This window comes from Toxotes jaculatrix, chromosome 4, assembly GCF_017976425.1.
Source record: "Toxotes jaculatrix isolate fToxJac2 chromosome 4, fToxJac2.pri, whole genome shotgun sequence".
Taxonomy (NCBI): domain Eukaryota; kingdom Metazoa; phylum Chordata; class Actinopteri; family Toxotidae; genus Toxotes; species Toxotes jaculatrix.
Genome location: NC_054397.1, coordinates 492,281 through 510,357, shown reverse-complemented (window position 1 = coordinate 510,357; position 18,077 = coordinate 492,281). Strand labels below are relative to the sequence as shown.

General features: G+C 48.1%; 3 protein-coding genes across 4 annotated transcripts; 1 reads left to right on the top strand and 2 right to left on the bottom strand.

The window, feature by feature from the left end:
- Positions 1–989: 989 nt before the first annotated feature.
- On the bottom strand, positions 990–1,976 carry LOC121181299 (transmembrane protein 121-like). Its single transcript, XM_041037185.1, has one exon. It carries the CDS (start codon positions 1,974–1,976, stop codon positions 990–992), a length of 987 nt encoding a protein of 328 aa, XP_040893119.1.
- A 2,387-nt stretch (positions 1,977–4,363) lies between these two features.
- LOC121180186 (NLR family CARD domain-containing protein 3-like) lies at positions 4,364–13,433 on the bottom strand. Its single transcript, XM_041035384.1, has 9 exons — positions 13,180–13,433; positions 10,380–10,463; positions 9,884–10,165; positions 9,221–9,301; positions 7,117–8,965; positions 6,841–7,014; positions 6,444–6,617; positions 5,950–5,996; positions 4,364–5,784 (listed from the first exon to the last, which is right to left on the bottom strand). The coding sequence occupies exons 3-9, from the start codon at positions 10,155–10,157 to the stop codon at positions 5,243–5,245; spliced, it is 3,141 nt and encodes a 1,046-aa protein (XP_040891318.1). The 5' UTR covers positions 10,158–10,165; positions 10,380–10,463; positions 13,180–13,433; the 3' UTR covers positions 4,364–5,242.
- On the top strand, positions 10,847–17,299 carry psen2 (presenilin 2). Of its 2 annotated transcripts, none has more exons than XM_041035432.1 (11): positions 10,847–11,113; positions 11,856–11,995; positions 12,102–12,316; positions 12,388–12,529; positions 13,909–13,976; positions 14,177–14,397; positions 14,626–14,724; positions 14,968–15,033; positions 15,434–15,520; positions 15,629–15,744; positions 15,901–17,299. In XM_041035432.1, the coding sequence occupies exons 2-11, from the start codon at positions 11,864–11,866 to the stop codon at positions 16,054–16,056; spliced, it is 1,302 nt and encodes a 433-aa protein (XP_040891366.1). In that variant the 5' UTR covers positions 10,847–11,113; positions 11,856–11,863; the 3' UTR covers positions 16,057–17,299. The 2 variants fall into 2 exon arrangements, with proteins under 2 accessions (XP_040891366.1, XP_040891365.1); XM_041035431.1 differs by having other exon boundaries at positions 11,856–12,001.
- Positions 17,300–18,077: the final 778 nt, after the last annotated feature.

The following is an 18,077-nucleotide window of genomic DNA, read 5'->3' as shown; positions in this document are numbered from 1 at the left end:
GACCGGAGACGTTCAGTGCGGGTCGTCACGCGTCTTTACCGCCACTGGTCTCAGAAAAATGACCCAAACAAAAGAAAGCCATGTTAATCAATCGATGAGATATCGATCAGTGTGGCTCTTATTGGCAGATACGGAGACGCTGACTGAGGTTGTCTCCCTCCGTCCCCCCGTGTCCTGAAGGGGTGCGCTCTTCTCCACGCGCTGGTTTGTGTTGTGTTTTGTTGTTGTTATGATGCCGTGACTCTGTCCGGATGTTAGTTTCTTCTGTTGTCAGGTTATCTCATGTTTGGACTGTTGATGTTTACAAAAGCACACATTCACTTTAACGTCTCATGTGCCCTAACATCCGAGGCGTTGCTGCCATCTTGTGGTCACACTGCTGCACTGCAGGAGTGTTTGCGGTCTCATTCCCCCTGTTGGTGAGCAGCGGTTAAAACCAGCATATTTACTGAAACTGAACTGTTCCGTTTACAGTCAGTCCAGAACAGGTGGAGACGAAACGATGAACTGTGCATTTGAATCTTGTGCAATTTAATTTGTGTTCACATTAAAAAGGTTTTTATTCAACACAATCGTCAAACAAGCCGTGATTTTACATTTTCAGGTTTTTGCACACTTTGCACAAGTGTACAATGCTGTCTGTCTGTCTGTCTCTGTCTGTCTGTCTGTCTGTCTGTCTGTCTCTGTCTGTCCGTCCGTCCGTCCGTCCGTCTGTCTGTCCGTTCGTCCAGGACCATGCTGCACTGAGGGTCTGAGGGTTTTCACTCAAAGATGAACTAAAATTCACAAAATACGCCGACATTTATGAGACTGGTCCATGTGGCTCACAGGAAGTGGAATCCTTTCACAGGAAGTGGAATCCTTTCTGTGTCACATTTGAAATTTGTCATCACATAATTGAATGTTGTCCTGTTCACTTCAGTCCTCTCGTTCAGACAAACCCGACCTCGTCAGTCTGTGAGAGGGATGTTTGGTTTCATGCTGTCTGTTCACATGTCGTCACTCCCCTCCTCCTCTGGTATGGTGGTGAGGTCCTCGATCACGACTCTGGGCAGCACCAAGTGCTGGCTGTTGCATATCTGAACATCTCCCAGGGAGTTCTTCTGCATTTCAGCTCCTCTTTCTGCAGGAGGAGAAGCCAGCTGATGTTTTCTGTACTCCACCAGACTGCAGCTCCTCACAACGATGGCCATCACATTCTTTCCCATCATGATGCTCGACACTCGGATGTCACCATAAATCAGCAGGTTTCCCCCACGAATTAAGAGGGTGATGATGTTGATGGTGGCAAGACTGAGGATGGGATAGAGCATCATTTTGTGGGGGACGATGTTCACCCCCTGCATGCTGATCTCGCTCAGGGAGACGCACGGCAGCACCAGCAGGAGAATGTAGCAGTAGAAGAACATCAGTCCCTCCACCCACAGGGGCAGACCTTCCCTCTGAAGCTCCCACAGGTTGGCCTGGACATCTACAATATCCAGCAGGTCCAGCACCACCCAGAAGAGACGACTCCTTATCTCCTCTCTTTTCTTACATCCCCGTAAATACTCCATATGATCTACGGCTGCCAGTGTTATGAACACAATGGGCATACAGACAGACAGCAGCAGAGTGAGAGCTCTCCTGGAAACATCTGTATCTGTCTCTTCTGCATCTACATTCGCATCCTGAGACTTGTAGTTCTGATACACAAAGTATACCTTGATCTCCAGGATGAAGATGTAGACGAACCAGAGGATCATGGCGTAGCCTCGTCTGGCCGTGTGCACCTCCGCCCCAGCCCAGATGGCGACATATCGAAGCACAACGAGGAAGCACACATCACCTGCCAGCACTGCGATGCACACGCCAATCCTCCTAGGACCTGGATTCTGCTCCACCAGGTAGACGTCCATTAATGCCAGGCTGGTTAGGATCAGGACTGCCGTCAGACAAACATGAGGCCTGTTAGCAGTGGGTCGCGGGGGAACCATTGCTGGTCGGGAAACACTAGCTGGGTTTTTTTGTTAGAGTAAACCAAACAAAGTGACAAAGTCTCTTAATCTGCAGTTCCTCTAATGGCCACTAGATGACACTCCAAGAAAACGAAAACATAAAGGAGTAATGGTCCAAAGAGAAAAGGTCACAGTTTCTTTGAGTTTCGATCCTTGCATTGTTGAATAGATTCATCTTTCAGGTTCCCAATTACAATTGGAACTGATTTTGAACTGTTTAACACTATTTGTGAAATAAAGAGATGAGTGGAGCTACTCTTTGTTCTTTCAACATGCCCTGTGAGGCACATGTATCCCAGGGAATCCCTGTCTCTTCAACTGTTTGATTGACAGGTGTCTCAGCTGTGGTGGTTGTAGCTTTTTTGTCCCGGCTCAAGTCGTATTTCAGGCTTCAATACATTTCTGAAAGGCGTCACAGACTTGACACACCTAATTCAGCAGATCCACCTCCTGTGTCTGTAGCACCTGTGATCTGAGTCTTCAGCCTTTCCATCAGTGATGAAACCCCCGTTATCTCCCTCAGCAGGTTGTCTTGGAGATGGTGGGTGAGAAAAGTTTTTTGAAAACCATTCTTCCTGTCTTCTGATAGATTTCAGCAAAACCTCCTTTAAACAATCCTGATGATCCTGATAATGAAAGAGGACTCAGAGGAATCAGTCTACGACCGGAATCAGAGCCTCACAGTCCAAAGTGTTCTTATCACTTTCTGCTGCCGTTCTCTCCACAGCAGCAAACAGGAAGCTGGAACATCACCAGTCTCATCTGAGTCTGCAGACTTGTCCTCTCTCTTCTCAGCTGCAGGCTGTTTTCATAAAGTACATCTGCAAGAGTTTCACATCCATCTCTCTCCCTCGGTCTCTCTCCTCCCCTCTGAGCTCAGAGAGTTCAGAGAGAAGGATGGAGAAAACGAAAACTCTCCTTCAGTCTGAGCTTTCGTTATTTATGCTCAGCCTCAGCATCATGACCCTGTTTCTGTATACACACACACACACACACACACCACATCTGAACCATAAACCAGCCGCATAAACTTGTGGCTTCCAGCATTTTGGTCCCCACAAAAACCTGCAAGGTGAAAGTGGAGACAGCTAAAGGTGTCAGTCTTTGGTAGCTCTGCTAGCTTATCTAATCTACTTGTTCTGCAGAACAATGTAAACTGAGAAGAAGCAAACAGGAATATTCCTACAAACCAAAACCAGGTACAGACTGTAGAGCAGCAGTGTGTGTGTGCTCTGATCTTAATGACCCAACTTTTTTCTGGGCTAAGCTTTTAATGGGAAGAGCACTTTAAAATGTTATGAGGAGATGCTCTGGAAATACATAAGAATGAATCCAATTAGCCCAGTTACTAGCTCCTGCTGACTACCCTCAGTTACGCGTTCAGGGAGATGTCACATGTTCTTTCAAGCTGCAGCCGTTTGTGAGGCTTTGCTACTTTTTTTTTTTTGCTGTTCTCCTTTTTCACTTGGCTGCTGCTGACTGCTGGGGAGGGCCAGCGGGCACAAGAGGGGAAACCTGGCCTCAGATCTGAGTCGCAGATTTGTGCCATAAAGGATAAAAACGGAAACCAACCAGTGGCTTTGCAGAACGTGTTTGAAACAAAACCCCACACACACTTTTTAGCATCACTGGAGCTTTACTGGTCCTGATGGTGGCTCTTCAGGAAAGATCACAGCGTCACTGAAGTCAAAATGTATGTGGTTTTTGCTCTTAACAGATTTTGCGGCTTCAGTTGGGTCAGTAAACAGACAGGATTCAGATATGATGCTTAGAAATTAATTTAACAAGATAATTCCAGCTCAGCTCAGCCTGTTATACACGAGGAATCTGGAATAACACGCAGGCTAACGTTAGACTCCATGATGTTCCATCCAAGCTGTGATGGCTAAGTCAAAACAACTGAACCTTATCAGGGTAATTAACAGTCCCACGTTTGACATGTGGCTATATGAGCCAGTTAAGGTTATGAGATTAAGAGATTCTGTCCTTAAGACGTGGACAGTCAAACACTGACCTCCCACAGAGGCCCTCTGCGTCCCCGCTCCTCTCTGATGCGCTGTACGTGTCCACATGGTTCTCGTTTCATTGCTTTCTCTGGGACTTGGACTCTGTCCTCACAGACGCCCCTGTCCCTGAAAGTTCAAAGACTCACCATATTACACATAACACAAATGACCTAAAGGGCAATTTCTGCAGAGAGGTGACAAGTTAGCGTCCCTGATTGAAGCAGACATATTTCTGTTGGAGACATTAAATTGACATCAAACAAGTGGCATTAAGATTTAAGTCTTTATCCCATTTAAATGGTAAAAAGCAGAAGGAAATGTAATTGATTCAAGTATCAAAACAATTATTCCATGATTGGACTTGTGAATAAAACATTAGCATGCTATTTATAAAGATTAGCAGCTGCGGCTCATTAAAACTACAGGGCAAAACTCTCACAGCTGCTGCAAGCTAATTTCATCTGATGCAAGAATTCTGCATTCCTGCTCTTAGCTTCAAAGCTGGCAAGAGGGAAATGAGATGCTATTAGCATAGATTAGCATATACATACAGATACACCCCACTTTCCAGTAGCTGTTAGTTTAAACAGTCCAAGTCATGGAGCATATTTACATCTTCATATGACAGTAAACAAAAATTTACTGCTGCTGCCGTGTCTTTTAGTATGAATGTTTATTCCAGCATTTTACTAAAATTAACTGCTGATTCAGTCTTTTGAAAAACATGTTGATGAGGAGCTCACAGGCAGTGGCACAAAGTACTCAGCCATAATGCTTCACCACCAACCGCTTCAAACAGATTTTCCCCGATCAGCGACTCACCCGCTGAGGAACAGACCCCTGGGGCCAGAGCAGGCGACGCTGAATCCCATTTAAAACTGCTGGTGAAGGATAAACGATGAGTTGGTAAGACTGGAGCGCCAGTCGTAGCCCCTCTGCTAGCTCCATGGTTCACTCACAATCAGAACCGGAAGCTAAGATGAGCTGAGGTGATGTAAGGTCAGAGGTGTTGTGAAGACTTGATGCACGATGGCAGCTGTGTGTCACGTCACCGTGCTCAGTCTGGTACGTAAAGCTAGCTAACTCTGTGTGATGCCAAAGGACCGTGACTCACTTTACTTTGATAACAATACATCAGGCTAACTAACATTAAGTCAGTGTTTAAAAGACATTTAGCAATTCGAACACCTTAGTGCTTCTTCAACTGGTGTTTTACAGTATCAGCCCCCCCTCCACCCACTACAGAGAACACACAGACACTGAAGAACCATATGACAATAACCAGAAGCCGGGATAAAGAGGTTCAGTGAAGGTGGTGTTGAAGGTGTGGAGGTGGACCAGTGAGTCAGAGGACACTCTGTAGAAGGACAGTGAGCCAGCAGGACAGTCCACATACACTGCAACTCTGTGAGAGTCAGAGGGGGAGGAGGGGGAGGGAAGGTCTGTTTCTCTGTTATTGTTCCAGACAGAATAACCATCAACATCAGAGCAGCTCAGACTCCAGGACTGATGATTCCCTCCAAACCTGCAGTCATAGCTGTTTCCTTTCCTCCTGACTCTTCTGTAAGTCACTGATATATAAACCAGTCCTCTCCACTCCACCTCCCAGTAACAGCGACCAGTCAGACCATTCCTACACAGCAGCTGATGCCACACATCAAATCTGTCTGGATGGTCGGGATATGGCTGCTTGTCTCTCACTGCCGTCACCGTCCTGTTGTTGTTGGACAGCTGGAGGTTTCTGTTGACTGTGTTTGTGTCCAGTGTGAGTTCACAGGCGTCTGGTGGAGAGAAGAGGACACAACCAACAGACTGTTCATCAGATAAAAACTTTAAAAGGATCTTCTTTCAAACTGAGAACGGCGCGCAGATACACAAGCTTTCAATTTGCACAGCTTTAACACGTGCTGCCATGTTCTCGTGAATCTGAGTGAACACACACTCACACTTCGTCAGACCAGGTCTCAGCCTTCGCTCGCCGCCATGTTCCACCCTGCAGGAACAGTCACTCAGATCAGATGCATTTATGAAACACGTTTCATATACAGTTTAACTTCACACGAAACGTTCAGAAGAAGAAAACCACAATTTTATAAATAGTCTGTTAATAAAGTTTTTATCTTGGATTGAAAAGTTTTAAGTGAATAAAGTGTCAGAGCTTGTCATCCTGATGCTCAGAGTCCATTCAGCGTCATGTTCCTGACGGTTCTGTCGTTTTCAGTGGTTGTGCTGGAAGTTGTTCAGAGCAGTTCACATTTGTTATGTCAAAGACACATGTTGACTTCAGAGCTGGTATTTCTGTAACTGGACCTGCAGCCACCTGTACATCTGCTGACGAGATGTCCTCAAAGTGCACAGCTGGGACACTGGACCAGTTAGGAGGTCAGTCTCGGTGGGGACAGGGACAAACCGTTACTGAGCTCTTATTGCCTGATCATACCTGAGAGTGTCCAGTCTGCAGCGTGGGTCCTCCAGTCCAGCAGACAGCAGCTTCACTCCTGAGTCTCCTGGATGATTGTAGCTCAGGTCCAGCTCTCTCAGATGGGAGGGGTTGGACTTCAGAGCTGAGGCCAGAGAAGTACATCCGTCTTTTGTGATCAGACAGCCTGAGAGCCTGGAGACAGACACACACACCCTTGTTAAGGATAATCTGCATAGCATCTGAGGAGCTGTCCCTGAAAACAGGGACAGCTGTCTGCTGCTTTGAAATTCTCTGTTACTACCTGTCATCAACAAATTAAGTAGACTTGCATTAATATGATCCAGGCAAAAATATTTTTAAAATTAATTAACAGTTGTCAACATGATCATCTGTTAAACAGAAGCTCTATCCTGACCTGAGAGTCTCCAGGGTACAGTGTGGACTTTCCAGTCCAGCAGACAGCAGCTTCACTCCTGAGTCCTGTAGGTTGTTGTCACTCAGGTCCAGCTCTCTCAGATTAGAGGACTGGGAGCTGAGGACCGAGGACAGAGCTTCACAGCTTCTCTCGGACAGATTACACCCACTCAGCCTGGAGGAGAGTTTGTGATAAAGACAAATGCTGAAGAAGTTTCCGCTGTAAACTGTGAAAACACCACAGACTTTAGAGTTGCTGAGTTACCAGTGCACCTACACTGCTCTGTTGGAGGCTTTGACCACTGGCAGCAGCCTCAGAAAAGCCTCCTCTGATGCAGAGTATTTCTTCAGCTCAAACACGTCCAGATCTTTTTCTGATGACAGTAAGATGAAGACCAGAGCCGACCACTGAGCAGGAGACAGTTCACCTGTGGACAGACGTCCTGAGCTCAGGTACTGTTGGATCTGCTCCACCAGAGATCGATCGTTGAGTTCGTTCAGACAGTGGAACAGGTTGATGCTTCTCTCTGGAGACAGATTCTCGCTGATCTTTTTTTTAATGTACTTGACTGTTTCCTTATTGGCTTGCGAGCTACTGTCTGTCTTTTTTAACAGGACTTGCAGTTTATCCTGATTGGTCTGCAGTGAAAGACCCAGGAGGAAGCGAAGGAACAAATCCAGGTGTCCATTCGGACTTTGTAAGGCCTTTTCAATAGCAATCCTGTGGATCTTTGTCGTGGAGGTCGTCCTTAAAAGCAGCCGTAGGTTTTGGAGTGACAGTCGCTGCAAAGGCATCACATTTTTGTTTCTGTTAATTAGTGACTTCGCCACATAAACAGCAGCCAAATACTCCTGAATACTGAGGTGAACAAAGCTGAACATCTTGTCTTTCTCTTTCCGGCCGCGCTCTTCTTTAAAGATCTCAGTGAACACTCCTGAGCACACTGAGGCTTCACTGAAATCAACGCCACCCTCTTTCAGATCTTTCTCGTAGAAGACCAAATTGCTCTGTTCCAGCTGCTGAAAAGCCAGTTTTGCTAACGAATGAATGTACTGCAGGCACTTTTCTGGGCCATACTTGTCTTTTGTGCGATCAATCTGAAACACCAGGAATTCCGTGTACATCTCAGTCAGGGTCCTGGGCAGTTCTCCTCCCTCCCTGGTTTTCAGCACATCCTCCAGAACGGTGGCAGTGATCCAGCAGAACACCGGGATGTGGCACATGATGTGGAGGCTCCGGGAAGTCTTGATGTGGGAGATGATTCTGCTGGACTGCTCCTCGTCTCTGAACCTCTTTCTGAAGTAGTCCTCCTTCTGTGGGTCAGTGAACCCTCTGACCTCTGTCATGCTGTCGACAAGCTCTCGAGGGATCTGATTGGCTGCCGCAGGTCGCGTGGTTATCCAGATGCGAGCAGAGCGTAGCAGTTTCCCGCTGATGAGCTTCCTCATCAGGGCATCTGCTTTGGTTGGCCTTGTTACATCAACAGAGCGAATATCATCTGCGCTAAAGTCGAGGTGAAGGCGGCTCTCGTCCAGCCCATCCAACACAAACAGCAGTCTGAATCTGCTCTTGTCGTAGTTGGTGTTTCCTGATGACTGCAGAGCTGTGAAGATGTAGTTCAGAGCTTCCTCTCTGATATCCACAGTTTCCGGGATGCATTCATGAATGAGCTCTGCCAAACGAAACTTCTGCCCCTTCAGTGAATTCAGCTGACGGAAGGTGAAGGGGAAAATGAGATGCACGTCCTGATTGGTTCTTTTTTCGGCCCAGTCCAACACAAACTTGCGCACAAAGAACGTTTTTCCAATTCCTGCGATTCCATTGGTCATCACGGTTTTTATGGGTCTGTATTCTCCGGAGGGGTGTTTGAACATGTCGCTGGGCTGAACTGGTCTCTCGGTGTTGGACGGCCTCTGTAGCTTTTCGATCTGTCTGACCTCATGCTGTGCGTTGATGTGTACATCACCCCCACCTGCCACGTGCAGCTCTGTGTAGATATCAACCAGACGCCGTTTATCCTCCGCCCACCCTTCCTGTGCACACAGAAACTTGTCCTGGAAGTTTGACTGAAGCATGTGTTGGTAATATTGGATGGGACGTGGCTCTGGTACTGGAACCATCACATCTGTGTCACACATGAAGAGACGGGTCAGAGTATGAGCTGTGTGTCTTCCTTGCTTCTATTTTTAATTGTCCTCCTAACTTTAGCATGTAACTATGGCAACAGCTGGAGACACAGGGATGACAGCATGCAACATCAGCACACAAGGGTTTCATTTTAAAATGAACAGCTGCTGCAGTAGAGGTGGACACTGTCTGTCATTCTGTTACTGCTATTGGAGTTTGTCCTTCAGGGCTTCCATACATACAGCAGATTTACCTTTGGTGTGAGGAGGAGGAGGAGTCTGGGAGGATGAAGGTCCTCTGTTCTGTGAAGTCTCCCCAGCATCCCTGACCTCTGCTGACAGAGAGAGAGAGAGAGAGAGAGAGAGAGATCACCTGTGTTATATTCTCTGCTCATTACTGATTATTGATTTCTTGGTCAGCTCATGTTTCACCTGTATGTTGCTTCTGACTTAATGTGTGTCTGACTGTCATTAGACATTTCTGACATTTTAATGGTGCAGCCTGATTCAAATCACCAGTGTGAAACCAGCAGTGGACCTGGTCCTGGACCTGGTTCTGGACCATTTATGTGGTTTTCGGACACCAAACTGCTGGGTTTGAGCCCCCGCACAGTCAGCTCTGAGCGAGACGCTGAACTCCTCCCTGCTCTAACACCTGAACCAGCCAAAGACAAGCTGTTCCAGTGATGGACCTCAGCTGTGTCGACAGGACTGATGTGTTTTCTCTGATGTCTTCGTGTCTTTAAACCTACAACAAACCCACTGTCTCCTCACAGACCGACTGTCTGGACACAGGGATACAACACGCACCAGTCGACCTGCTGTGACCTGCTCGTGATAAAGACAGTTGCTGCATTAAAACAGATGTCTCAGACTGCAATGGCATCACGTCTCTGTCTCTGTCTCCTGTGACTGACCTCCTGCTCCTGAGCTGCTGTCAGTCAAACTCTGCACCAGGTCGTTCCGGTTGATCTTCTCCAAAACCTTCCTGGTCACCTCCACAGCTCCGGGGAGCGTGTACATCTGCACCATCAGGTCCACCGTGTCCCACGCGCTGGTCGTCTGCATTCGGCCCTTCTTCATCGGGGGGAGGCCCTGCAGGCACTCAGGCTGCTGCAGGAACCACCTGAATTTATTGAATTCATCATCTCCCAAATCTTCCAGCGTGTTCAGCAGGTCCTCTGGTGTCATCGCGGCTCCTGATCAGGTCAGAGAGTACTGTCAGATTTATTTCTGCTTATCTGATGTTTGTAAAATTAAAAAACGTTTGAACTGCCAGTGACACATTTACATTTCTACTGTTCAAGTCCTGACGTTTGAGCTGATGGACTCAGACTGAGGGGATGGACTCAGACTGATACAGTCAGCAGTCAGCTCTGTAAGTGAGGAGGAAGAACCAGATTTCAGACTCACAGAAGCAGGAGCTGGCTTTTCCTCGCTGACCGTCGGTTCTCCTGCAGACGGACGCAGCTGGATCTTTCTGAGCAGGACGAGGAGCTGAGAAACACACAGGAAGAGTGATGAACATCTCCACACTCAGAGAAACAGGAAGCACGTTTCCACATTTCCTGATGAGAAAGCAGAAGAATGTGGCTGTTGTGTAATTAGATCCAGAATGTGCTCATCACCTGTACCGCTCTGCTGACGTTCACACGTTAACGTTTCTCATGGTAACTTTAACGGAGGCGACGCCCCGTTAAACTAAACCTCATTCACCTGCACAGAGTCAGGACACAGCAGAGTGTGTGTGTGTCTGCCGGTGTTTCCTCATTTGTAAATAAGAATATCTGTAAACATCGATGATTTTTTGTTTGTTGTTTAATAAAAATGAGCCGAGTAGAATGATCACGTGATGATGACGCGGTGTGCGGTCAGCTGACGGTCAGCTGACTGACTGCCGTGTTCCGGGTGTGTGCTCGGTGTTTACTCGGTGTCACCGGAGGTGAAAACGTTAAAACGCTCGCGGTTTCTTTCTCCTCGTTCGGAGTCGATGAATTTTCATTTGGACGCGAACTCAAGTCTCCAAACAGGAAGTGACTCATCCGTCACGCGGAAGCTGCACAGAGACTTTTCCACCGACTCAGACTCGGTTTCATCGAGTCCGGTTGAAATTTTAAATCTCGGATTTAACGATTGACGTTAATCACGTGAGTTTTTCAGACGTTATCCGGTTATTTCTCTTCACACTGAGGAGCCGCGAGGAGTGTGTGTGTGTGTGTGTGTGTGTGGTGACGACGGTGTGTATGTGTGTGTGTGTGTGTGGTGACGACGGTGTGTGTGTGTGTGTGTGTGTGTGGTGACGGTGTGTGTGTGTGTGTGTTGTGACGGTGTGTGTGTGTGTGTGGTGACGACGGTGTGTGTGTGTGTGTGTGTGTGTGGTGACGACGGTGTGTGTGTGTGTGTGTGTGTGTGGTGACGGTGTGTGTGTGTGTGTGTTGTGACGGTGTGTGTGTGTGTGTGGTGGTGACGGTGTGTGTGTGTGTGTGGTGACGACGGTGTGTGTGTGTGTGTGTTGTGACGGTGTGTGTGTGTGTGTGTGTGTTGTGACGGTGTGTGTGTGTGTGTGGTGGTGACGGTGTGTGTGTGTGTGGTGACGACGGTGTGTGTGTGTGTGTGTTGTGACGGTGTGTGTGTGGTGGTGACGGTGTGTGTGTGTGTGGTGACGGTGTGTGTGTGTGTGGTGGTGACGGTGTGTGTGTGTGTGTGTGTGTGTGTGTCTTTCTTTTAACCTCAGGTTCATTAAAAACTCAACATCAGGGCCGAGGCCTCAGCCCGGCCGTCCGGCGCTCGTGTGGGGGGGTGGGGCTTGGGTCAGGTGAGCAGGAGGCGGGTCTGAGTTCTGGCTCTGTGAGCTGAGGCGTCGCTAACCGCTCCGCTGGTTATTTGCAGTCGATGCCATGAACGCCTCGGACAGCGACGAGGACCTCTACAACGAGAGGACGGCGTTGGTCCCTTCGGAGAATCCTGCAGTGCCGTCCTACAGACCAGATCCTGACCTCACCCAGCCCAGTGACACTCCCACCAAAAGGGTAAAGGTCAGGCTCGTATTCATGACTAGCTCACGTTACATGGTTCTTGTTGACATGATGTGTTTCCTGTGGCACTCACGCTGAATGTCGCCCTCTGTTGGTGCAGCCTGGGGCGAGCAGGAGGGCGCGTCCAGCTGCGATGAACGGTGGCGGCGGCGGCGGCTCGGATCAGGAGGCGGATGCAGACGAAGAAGAGCTGACTCTGAAGTACGGAGCCAAGCACGTCATCATGCTGTTCATCCCTGTCACCCTCTGCATGGTGGTGGTCGTCGCCACCATCAAGTCCGTCAGCTTCTACACAGAGAAGACCGACCAGCAGCTGTAGGTCCACGCTCAGCCGTCACGTGTCGGAGTCCTCCGCTCACAGCTAACCCCGATGTTTGTCTCCGCAGGATCTACACTCCGTTCACAGAGAATACGCCATCTGTCGGCCGCCGGCTCCTCAACTCCGTCCTCAACACCATCATCATGATCAGCGTCATCGTGGTCATGACCATCTTCCTGGTCGTCCTCTACAAGTATCGCTGCTACAAGGTCAGAACCAATCAGAGCCTCTGTGTCAGTCAGCTGAGTGAGGAAGTGAAGGGTTCACTGTGTTAAAGTTCAGTCAGGTCGACTCGTCGTGTGCATCTGACTCCTTCGAGTCAAATCTTGAGTCAGCCGAGTCTCTGTCAGACGAGTTCGTATCTTCACAGCGTGAGTCCAGATCACCGTAAATTGTCGGTTTGATTGACAGCCCTAAACACTACAGTCCCCATGAGCCTCAGCTGTTGTTGCCATGGAGAAGAAGCGTTAAAGGGAGTTTTTCACCTTGTCTGCAGCGTAGTGACCTGCTGCTCAGAGTCAGGGCGGGAGTCAGAGCAGATCCTGGCGTCCCGGCCGTCTGTTGTCACTGTGAGTCTGAGACATTCAGCTCAACACGTGATTCTGCTGCTCGCAGCTGATCCATCATGGATCAGTATCCAGTCCTGGTCCATGGGCGTAGCACCGTGGATCAGGGCTCAGGGAGTGAATCCAGCTGCGAGCCAAAACATCTGGCTCTGCTAAAGCTCACACAGTCCTAACCACAAACCGGCAGCAGCTGCTCAGAGTCTAAACTCCCCGTACAAACTCGAGTCTTCAGACTTCTCCAAACCAATACGACAACAACAAACAGCTGCGTAACGAGGTGAAACCTGACTCACCAGTTCGTGCTGATGTGAGAGGGAACGTCCAGACGCTGTTCAGAGTCCGCAGCCTCAGATCAGATCAGGTCCCTGCAGCCTGGAAGAGTCTGTAAAAGTTCTCTGTGGGGTATTTTCCTGTAGCACAATCGTCCACAGCCGAGAACCGAGCGAGTCTGGATGTGTCGACCCTGAAAGAAAGAAGACTGTGGTGAATCCAGATGCTCCGACAGGCCTCAGCCTGCAGCAACACGCTGCAGTTTGGCCAGCGTTCGTCATCCTCCTCTAACACTTCAAGTCTGTTGTGATTTAGCTGCAGGAAACAGACGCATCCAGATCCTGATCGAAGAAACACAAATCTGTCAGACGGTCAGATGTCAAAGGTCCCCGGGTTTCACAAGTAATACATAAATGTCATGCAGTAAAAAGTACAACGTGTTTTTGAAATGTAGTGAAGTGAAAGTGTAAAGTAGCATAAAATGGAAATACTCAAGTACAAGTACCTCAACGTTACTTAGGTAACAGTACCTGAGTAAATGCACTCAGTTACTTTCCACCACAGGAAAAACAGAGCAGGACGCAGGTTTGATCCCCGAGGACAGAAACGTCTCCCTGGACTCTTCGTACCAAACATGCTGAGTTTGAAAATGTTGCTGATTTCCTGTGTAGCTGTAGTTGGACTTCCTGCTGCTAGGTGGCGCTGTCTCCTGAGCAGGTGTGATGTGGATTTGACCTGTTTGTGTTGTTCAGTTCATCCACGGTTGGCTCATCCTGTCCTCCCTCATGCTGCTCTTCTGGTTCAGCTTCATGTACCTCGGGTGAGTCGCCCCCCCGTACTTATATTTTATAATTCATTCAGGACGTGTGTTGATGTTTGTTGACATGTGTTGGCGTGTGTTGATGTTTGTTGACGTGTGTTGACGTGTGTTGGCGTGTGTTGGCGTGTGTTGACGTGGCTGAGGTGAACGCTCTGAATCAGAGATCAGTGAGTAGTAACCCGCAGGTGTTTTGTCTCCAGTGAAGTGTTTAAGACCTACAATCTGGCCGTGGACTACCCGACAGTGGGGGTGATCATCTGGAACTTCGGGGCCGTGGGGATGATCTGTATCCACTGGAAGGGCCCCCTCCAGCTGCAGCAGGCCTACCTGATCCTCATCAGTGCCCTCATGGCCCTCGTCTTCATCAAGTACCTGCCCGAGTGGTCGGCCTGGGTCATCCTGGGAGCCATCTCCATCTACGGTGAGTTCTTACAGAAACTTACAGGAGAACGCTCAGAGTCTCAGAGTCTTCAGAAAAAAATTGCCTGGTCCAGTTATGTTGACATTTGTGATGTAAACAGATGATGTGGTCAGTGATCATGTGACAGTTTGACCTGTGCACAGCTGATCCACAACAGTGATTCTTCAGCCCTCCCATCATGCCTTGCTCAGGTTGTGTGTGTGTGTGTGTGTGTGTGTGTTGTTGCAGACCTGGTGGCCGTCCTGTCTCCTAAAGGTCCTCTCAGGATGCTGGTGGAGACGGCTCAGGAACGCAACGAGCCCATCTTTCCCGCCCTCATCTACTCCTGTGAGTCCGTCAGACTTCGACAATCAAAAGAATAAAACATCCGTCCTTTAACAGCAGGAAGCAGAAAGAAGACGGTCAGAGTGTGATGAGGCTTTTTATGTTTTCACTGAGGAGACGACAGGAAGTCCCTCCCTCTCCGCTCGTCCACGCTCTCAGAGCAGAGGATGAGCTCAGTTCTCACAGACGCTGGCAGAGTCGCGCTGCCGCCATTTTTCTAACTATTGGTTTGTTTTGTGTGTCCAGCTGCCATGGTGTGGACGGTGGGGATGGTGAGTCCGGCGGACGCTCAGCGCTCTGAACATGAATCAGGTCCAACATCACAAGCAAGGAATCCTGGGAAATGAGGGGGTGGACAGGATATGGTGAACAGCTGTACAATCTGCAGGACCCATTGGACCTGAGAGACCTGAGATAGAACTAGACTGAGGCTGTAGTCTATGCCGTTGTGTTTCTGTTATTTTGTGCACTTCCTGTTTACTTCCTGATGTGATGATCTACTTATGGAAGCTGGAGTGTGACATTATCAGTTCGCTCAGTAACGTAACTTCTTCACAGAAATGAAAAATGGAAGCTCAGGTCTCTATCGATCAGACTCAGATTTCATTTATCACCTGACGAAAAGATTCTGATGGTTCTGTTGTCACGCAGCACACTGATGGACATGTTCATCACATTAACGCCGTCACTCTGCCTCCATTTTTCCTTTCAGACGAGGAGGCGGAGCAGAGCGGCAGGGGGGCGGAGCCTGAGAGCAGACAATCCCGGACGTCTCCAGAAGATGACCTGGAGGAGGACAGTGAGTTCATGCATGTGTTTAATCTGTGAGGAAAAAACAGCCCCACATCTGGAAAAGCAGAACAGTGCGTTTTGCCTCTTGTGGAGATGAAGTGTGTTTGGTGTGCAGGGGGCGTGAAGCTCGGCCTCGGTGATTTCATCTTCTACAGCGTCCTGGTTGGAAAAGCCGCAGCGACGGGCGGAGACTGGAACACGACGCTCGCCTGCTTCGTAGCCATCCTCATCGTAAGTTTTACACCACACGTCCTCAGACTTCTTCCTCTGAGCCACGTTTGTTTGCTTCCTGAAATCTTTAGCAGCCCCCCCCCCACCGAAAAGTCTGACAGTCACAACTTCCTGCTGTGATGTAACTGAAATCTACCTGTAACTCACCTGTCTCAGGGTCTGTGCCTGACTCTGCTGCTGTTGGCCATCTTCAAGAAGGCTCTGCCGGCGCTGCCCATCTCCATCACCTTCGGCCTCGTCTTCTACTTCTCCACAGACTTCCTGGTCCAGCCCTTCATGGACAACCTGGCAGCTCACCAGTTTTACATCTGAGACAACCCCCGCCCGACCCCCCGCCCCCCGCCCCCGCCATCTGTTGATGTAACGCACAAAAACTACTTCCTGTGCCAGTCTTCTGCCCGTCTCTGAAAGTCCGCATGGTGCACTAGACTAACCACAGGAAGTGAGGTAACAGGACGTGGGTGGGGTGTTCCCAGGTTGTTTCAGTCAGGAACAAAGATCACCTGCTGTCTGACAGTTTAAAGGAAAGATCCACCTTAAATCCTATAACTGATCGTGTCTGTAGCGTCTCTGTCATGTGACTCACTGTGATGGTTGTTTGTTAGTGACGACTGGCTGTGACAGGCTGACAAAGACAAACAAACAAACAGTCGTATTTTAATGTTTTACAATATCTTAAGGTGGATTTTTCCAAAGGTCACAGATCTCAACACTAAACCCGATCAAACAAATTCCAGATTGTTCTGTTTCATTTCACTGCTCAGCTGACACGTTCTTCAGGGCGATAACAGATCAGACTCGTGTCAGACGGATCCAGGTTTCATGAGGCTTTGATGCTTTCTTTGTCACAGACGACGGTAACTTAAACTGACCCCCCCCCCCCCCCCCCCCCGTGTTAGAGAAAGCTGGACTGATTAAAGAGCCAGTTCACCCAATTCACAGATGAATGATGAATATTTTCCAGTATGCTTTGCCTCCACCGAGGTGGAACGACTTGTCAGCAGCTTCCAGCCTCAGCAGGAGGTCGTGTTTCAGGGCCTGTAAGTCTGTCAGTTTTACTTTAATAGTCCAGAGTCAGGTCTGTGGATCATCCTGATTCTCCACAGCTTTTGTTTCTGGGATTCTGATTTTGGACTTTTCAAATGTGTCCTGGTAATTTTCACTGTCACAAACTAAAGTCTGTTGGCAGCAGATCTGAACACATAAATCCACGTCTGCATGGGACTGTGGGTGAGAGGGAAAATGTCTTCTGAGTATCGTTTGGGTGAACTGACCCTTTAACATTACTAGATTTTACATTAGAGATTTTATTTCATCCTACTGTGCAATAAACTTCTGTCACAAGCTGAGAAGAAATATTCTACTGAACTTTAACTTTTCCTGTTGGATATTGGATTTTTTTTAGCCTCTTTTAGCTCCTAGTTTCGGTTGTGCAGCGCACGTCCTCTGGTTCATGAAGCAGAAATATTTAAATGTTAATGTACTGGTTAAAACAACTGTTGTACCATGTGAATGCAAATTTCCTCAAAATAATAAACTTCTTTTTGTGATTAAATCTTCAGTTTTAATCTCAGAACATGGAATATGACTTTATTCTCAGAATATTAACTTTTTTTCTTTCAGACTTTTCAAAATATTGAATTTTTCTCATCAAAAAATACTTTTAACGTGAAAAATCACGATTGTTCTGAAAGCGCAGGTTGTGAGATGTCCTGTTCGGTCTGAGGAGTCCGTCAGGTCAGACTGATTCCAGAGGCTGAATCCAAACATCTGGACTTTAAAAAGATGTAGATAATTCATACAGCGCTGCCACGTCACAGCTAATTAGCATATCTACTGTGCTAATGTTAGCTCTGTGAGACTCCACTTTAGCTAAATGCTGACACATTTCTCAAAAGTTTAGCATGTTAGCATTTGCTAGTCAGTACAGTTTCGTGTACACGGGGAAGCAGTAGTGTGTGTGTTACTGTGTTACTCACAGGCGTGTCCCTCCGTGGACTGATCTGCGTCTGTGTGATCTGTAAAACAAGTGCGTTTAGTTTGTTTCCTGGTCTTTTTGAAACCACAGCAGTGAGCAACTGTTTCCAATGGAGACAACAAACAGATGAACTTCTCTCCTTGTATTTGTCTTTTCCATTTCTGATCTAATTTGCTAACATTTGCTAGCTTAGTTAGCAGTAAACACCTAGCACACAGCTGAGGTTCCTCAGGTATTTGGTCATAAACCAAAGTATTGGACAAATGAAAGGTTTGACCTGATGATGGCATCACAGGAAAACATTATCAGAGTTATTACAGTTCATCCTGAGGGGACCATGAATGTCTGATTTCAT

What these genes read in the sequence shown, in the direction of transcription:
- LOC121181299 (XM_041037185.1), bottom strand. Translation starts at nt 1,976, where the DNA reads ATGGTTCCCCCGCGACCCACTGCTAACAGGCCTCATGTTTGTCTGACG.
- LOC121180186 (XM_041035384.1), bottom strand. Translation starts at nt 10,157, where the DNA reads ATGACACCAGAGGACCTGCTGAACACGCTGGAAGATTTGGGAGATGAT. An exon ending in AAAGCCTCCAACAGAGCAGT is followed by an intron (nt 7,015 to 7,116) that starts GTAGGTGCACTG and finishes ACTCTCCTCCAG; the next exon opens with GCTGAGTGGGTGTAATCTGT. An exon ending in TGCAGACTGGACACTCTCAG is followed by an intron (nt 5,997 to 6,443) that starts GTATGATCAGGC and finishes CTGTTCCTGCAG; the next exon opens with GGTGGAACATGGCGGCGAGC.
- psen2 (XM_041035431.1), top strand. Translation starts at nt 11,864, where the DNA reads ATGAACGCCTCGGACAGCGACGAGGACCTCTACAACGAGAGGACGGCG. An exon ending in ACAAGTATCGCTGCTACAAG is followed by an intron (nt 12,530 to 13,908) that starts GTCAGAACCAAT and finishes TGTGTTGTTCAG; the next exon opens with TTCATCCACGGTTGGCTCAT. An exon ending in GGGAGCCATCTCCATCTACG is followed by an intron (nt 14,398 to 14,625) that starts GTGAGTTCTTAC and finishes GTGTTGTTGCAG; the next exon opens with ACCTGGTGGCCGTCCTGTCT.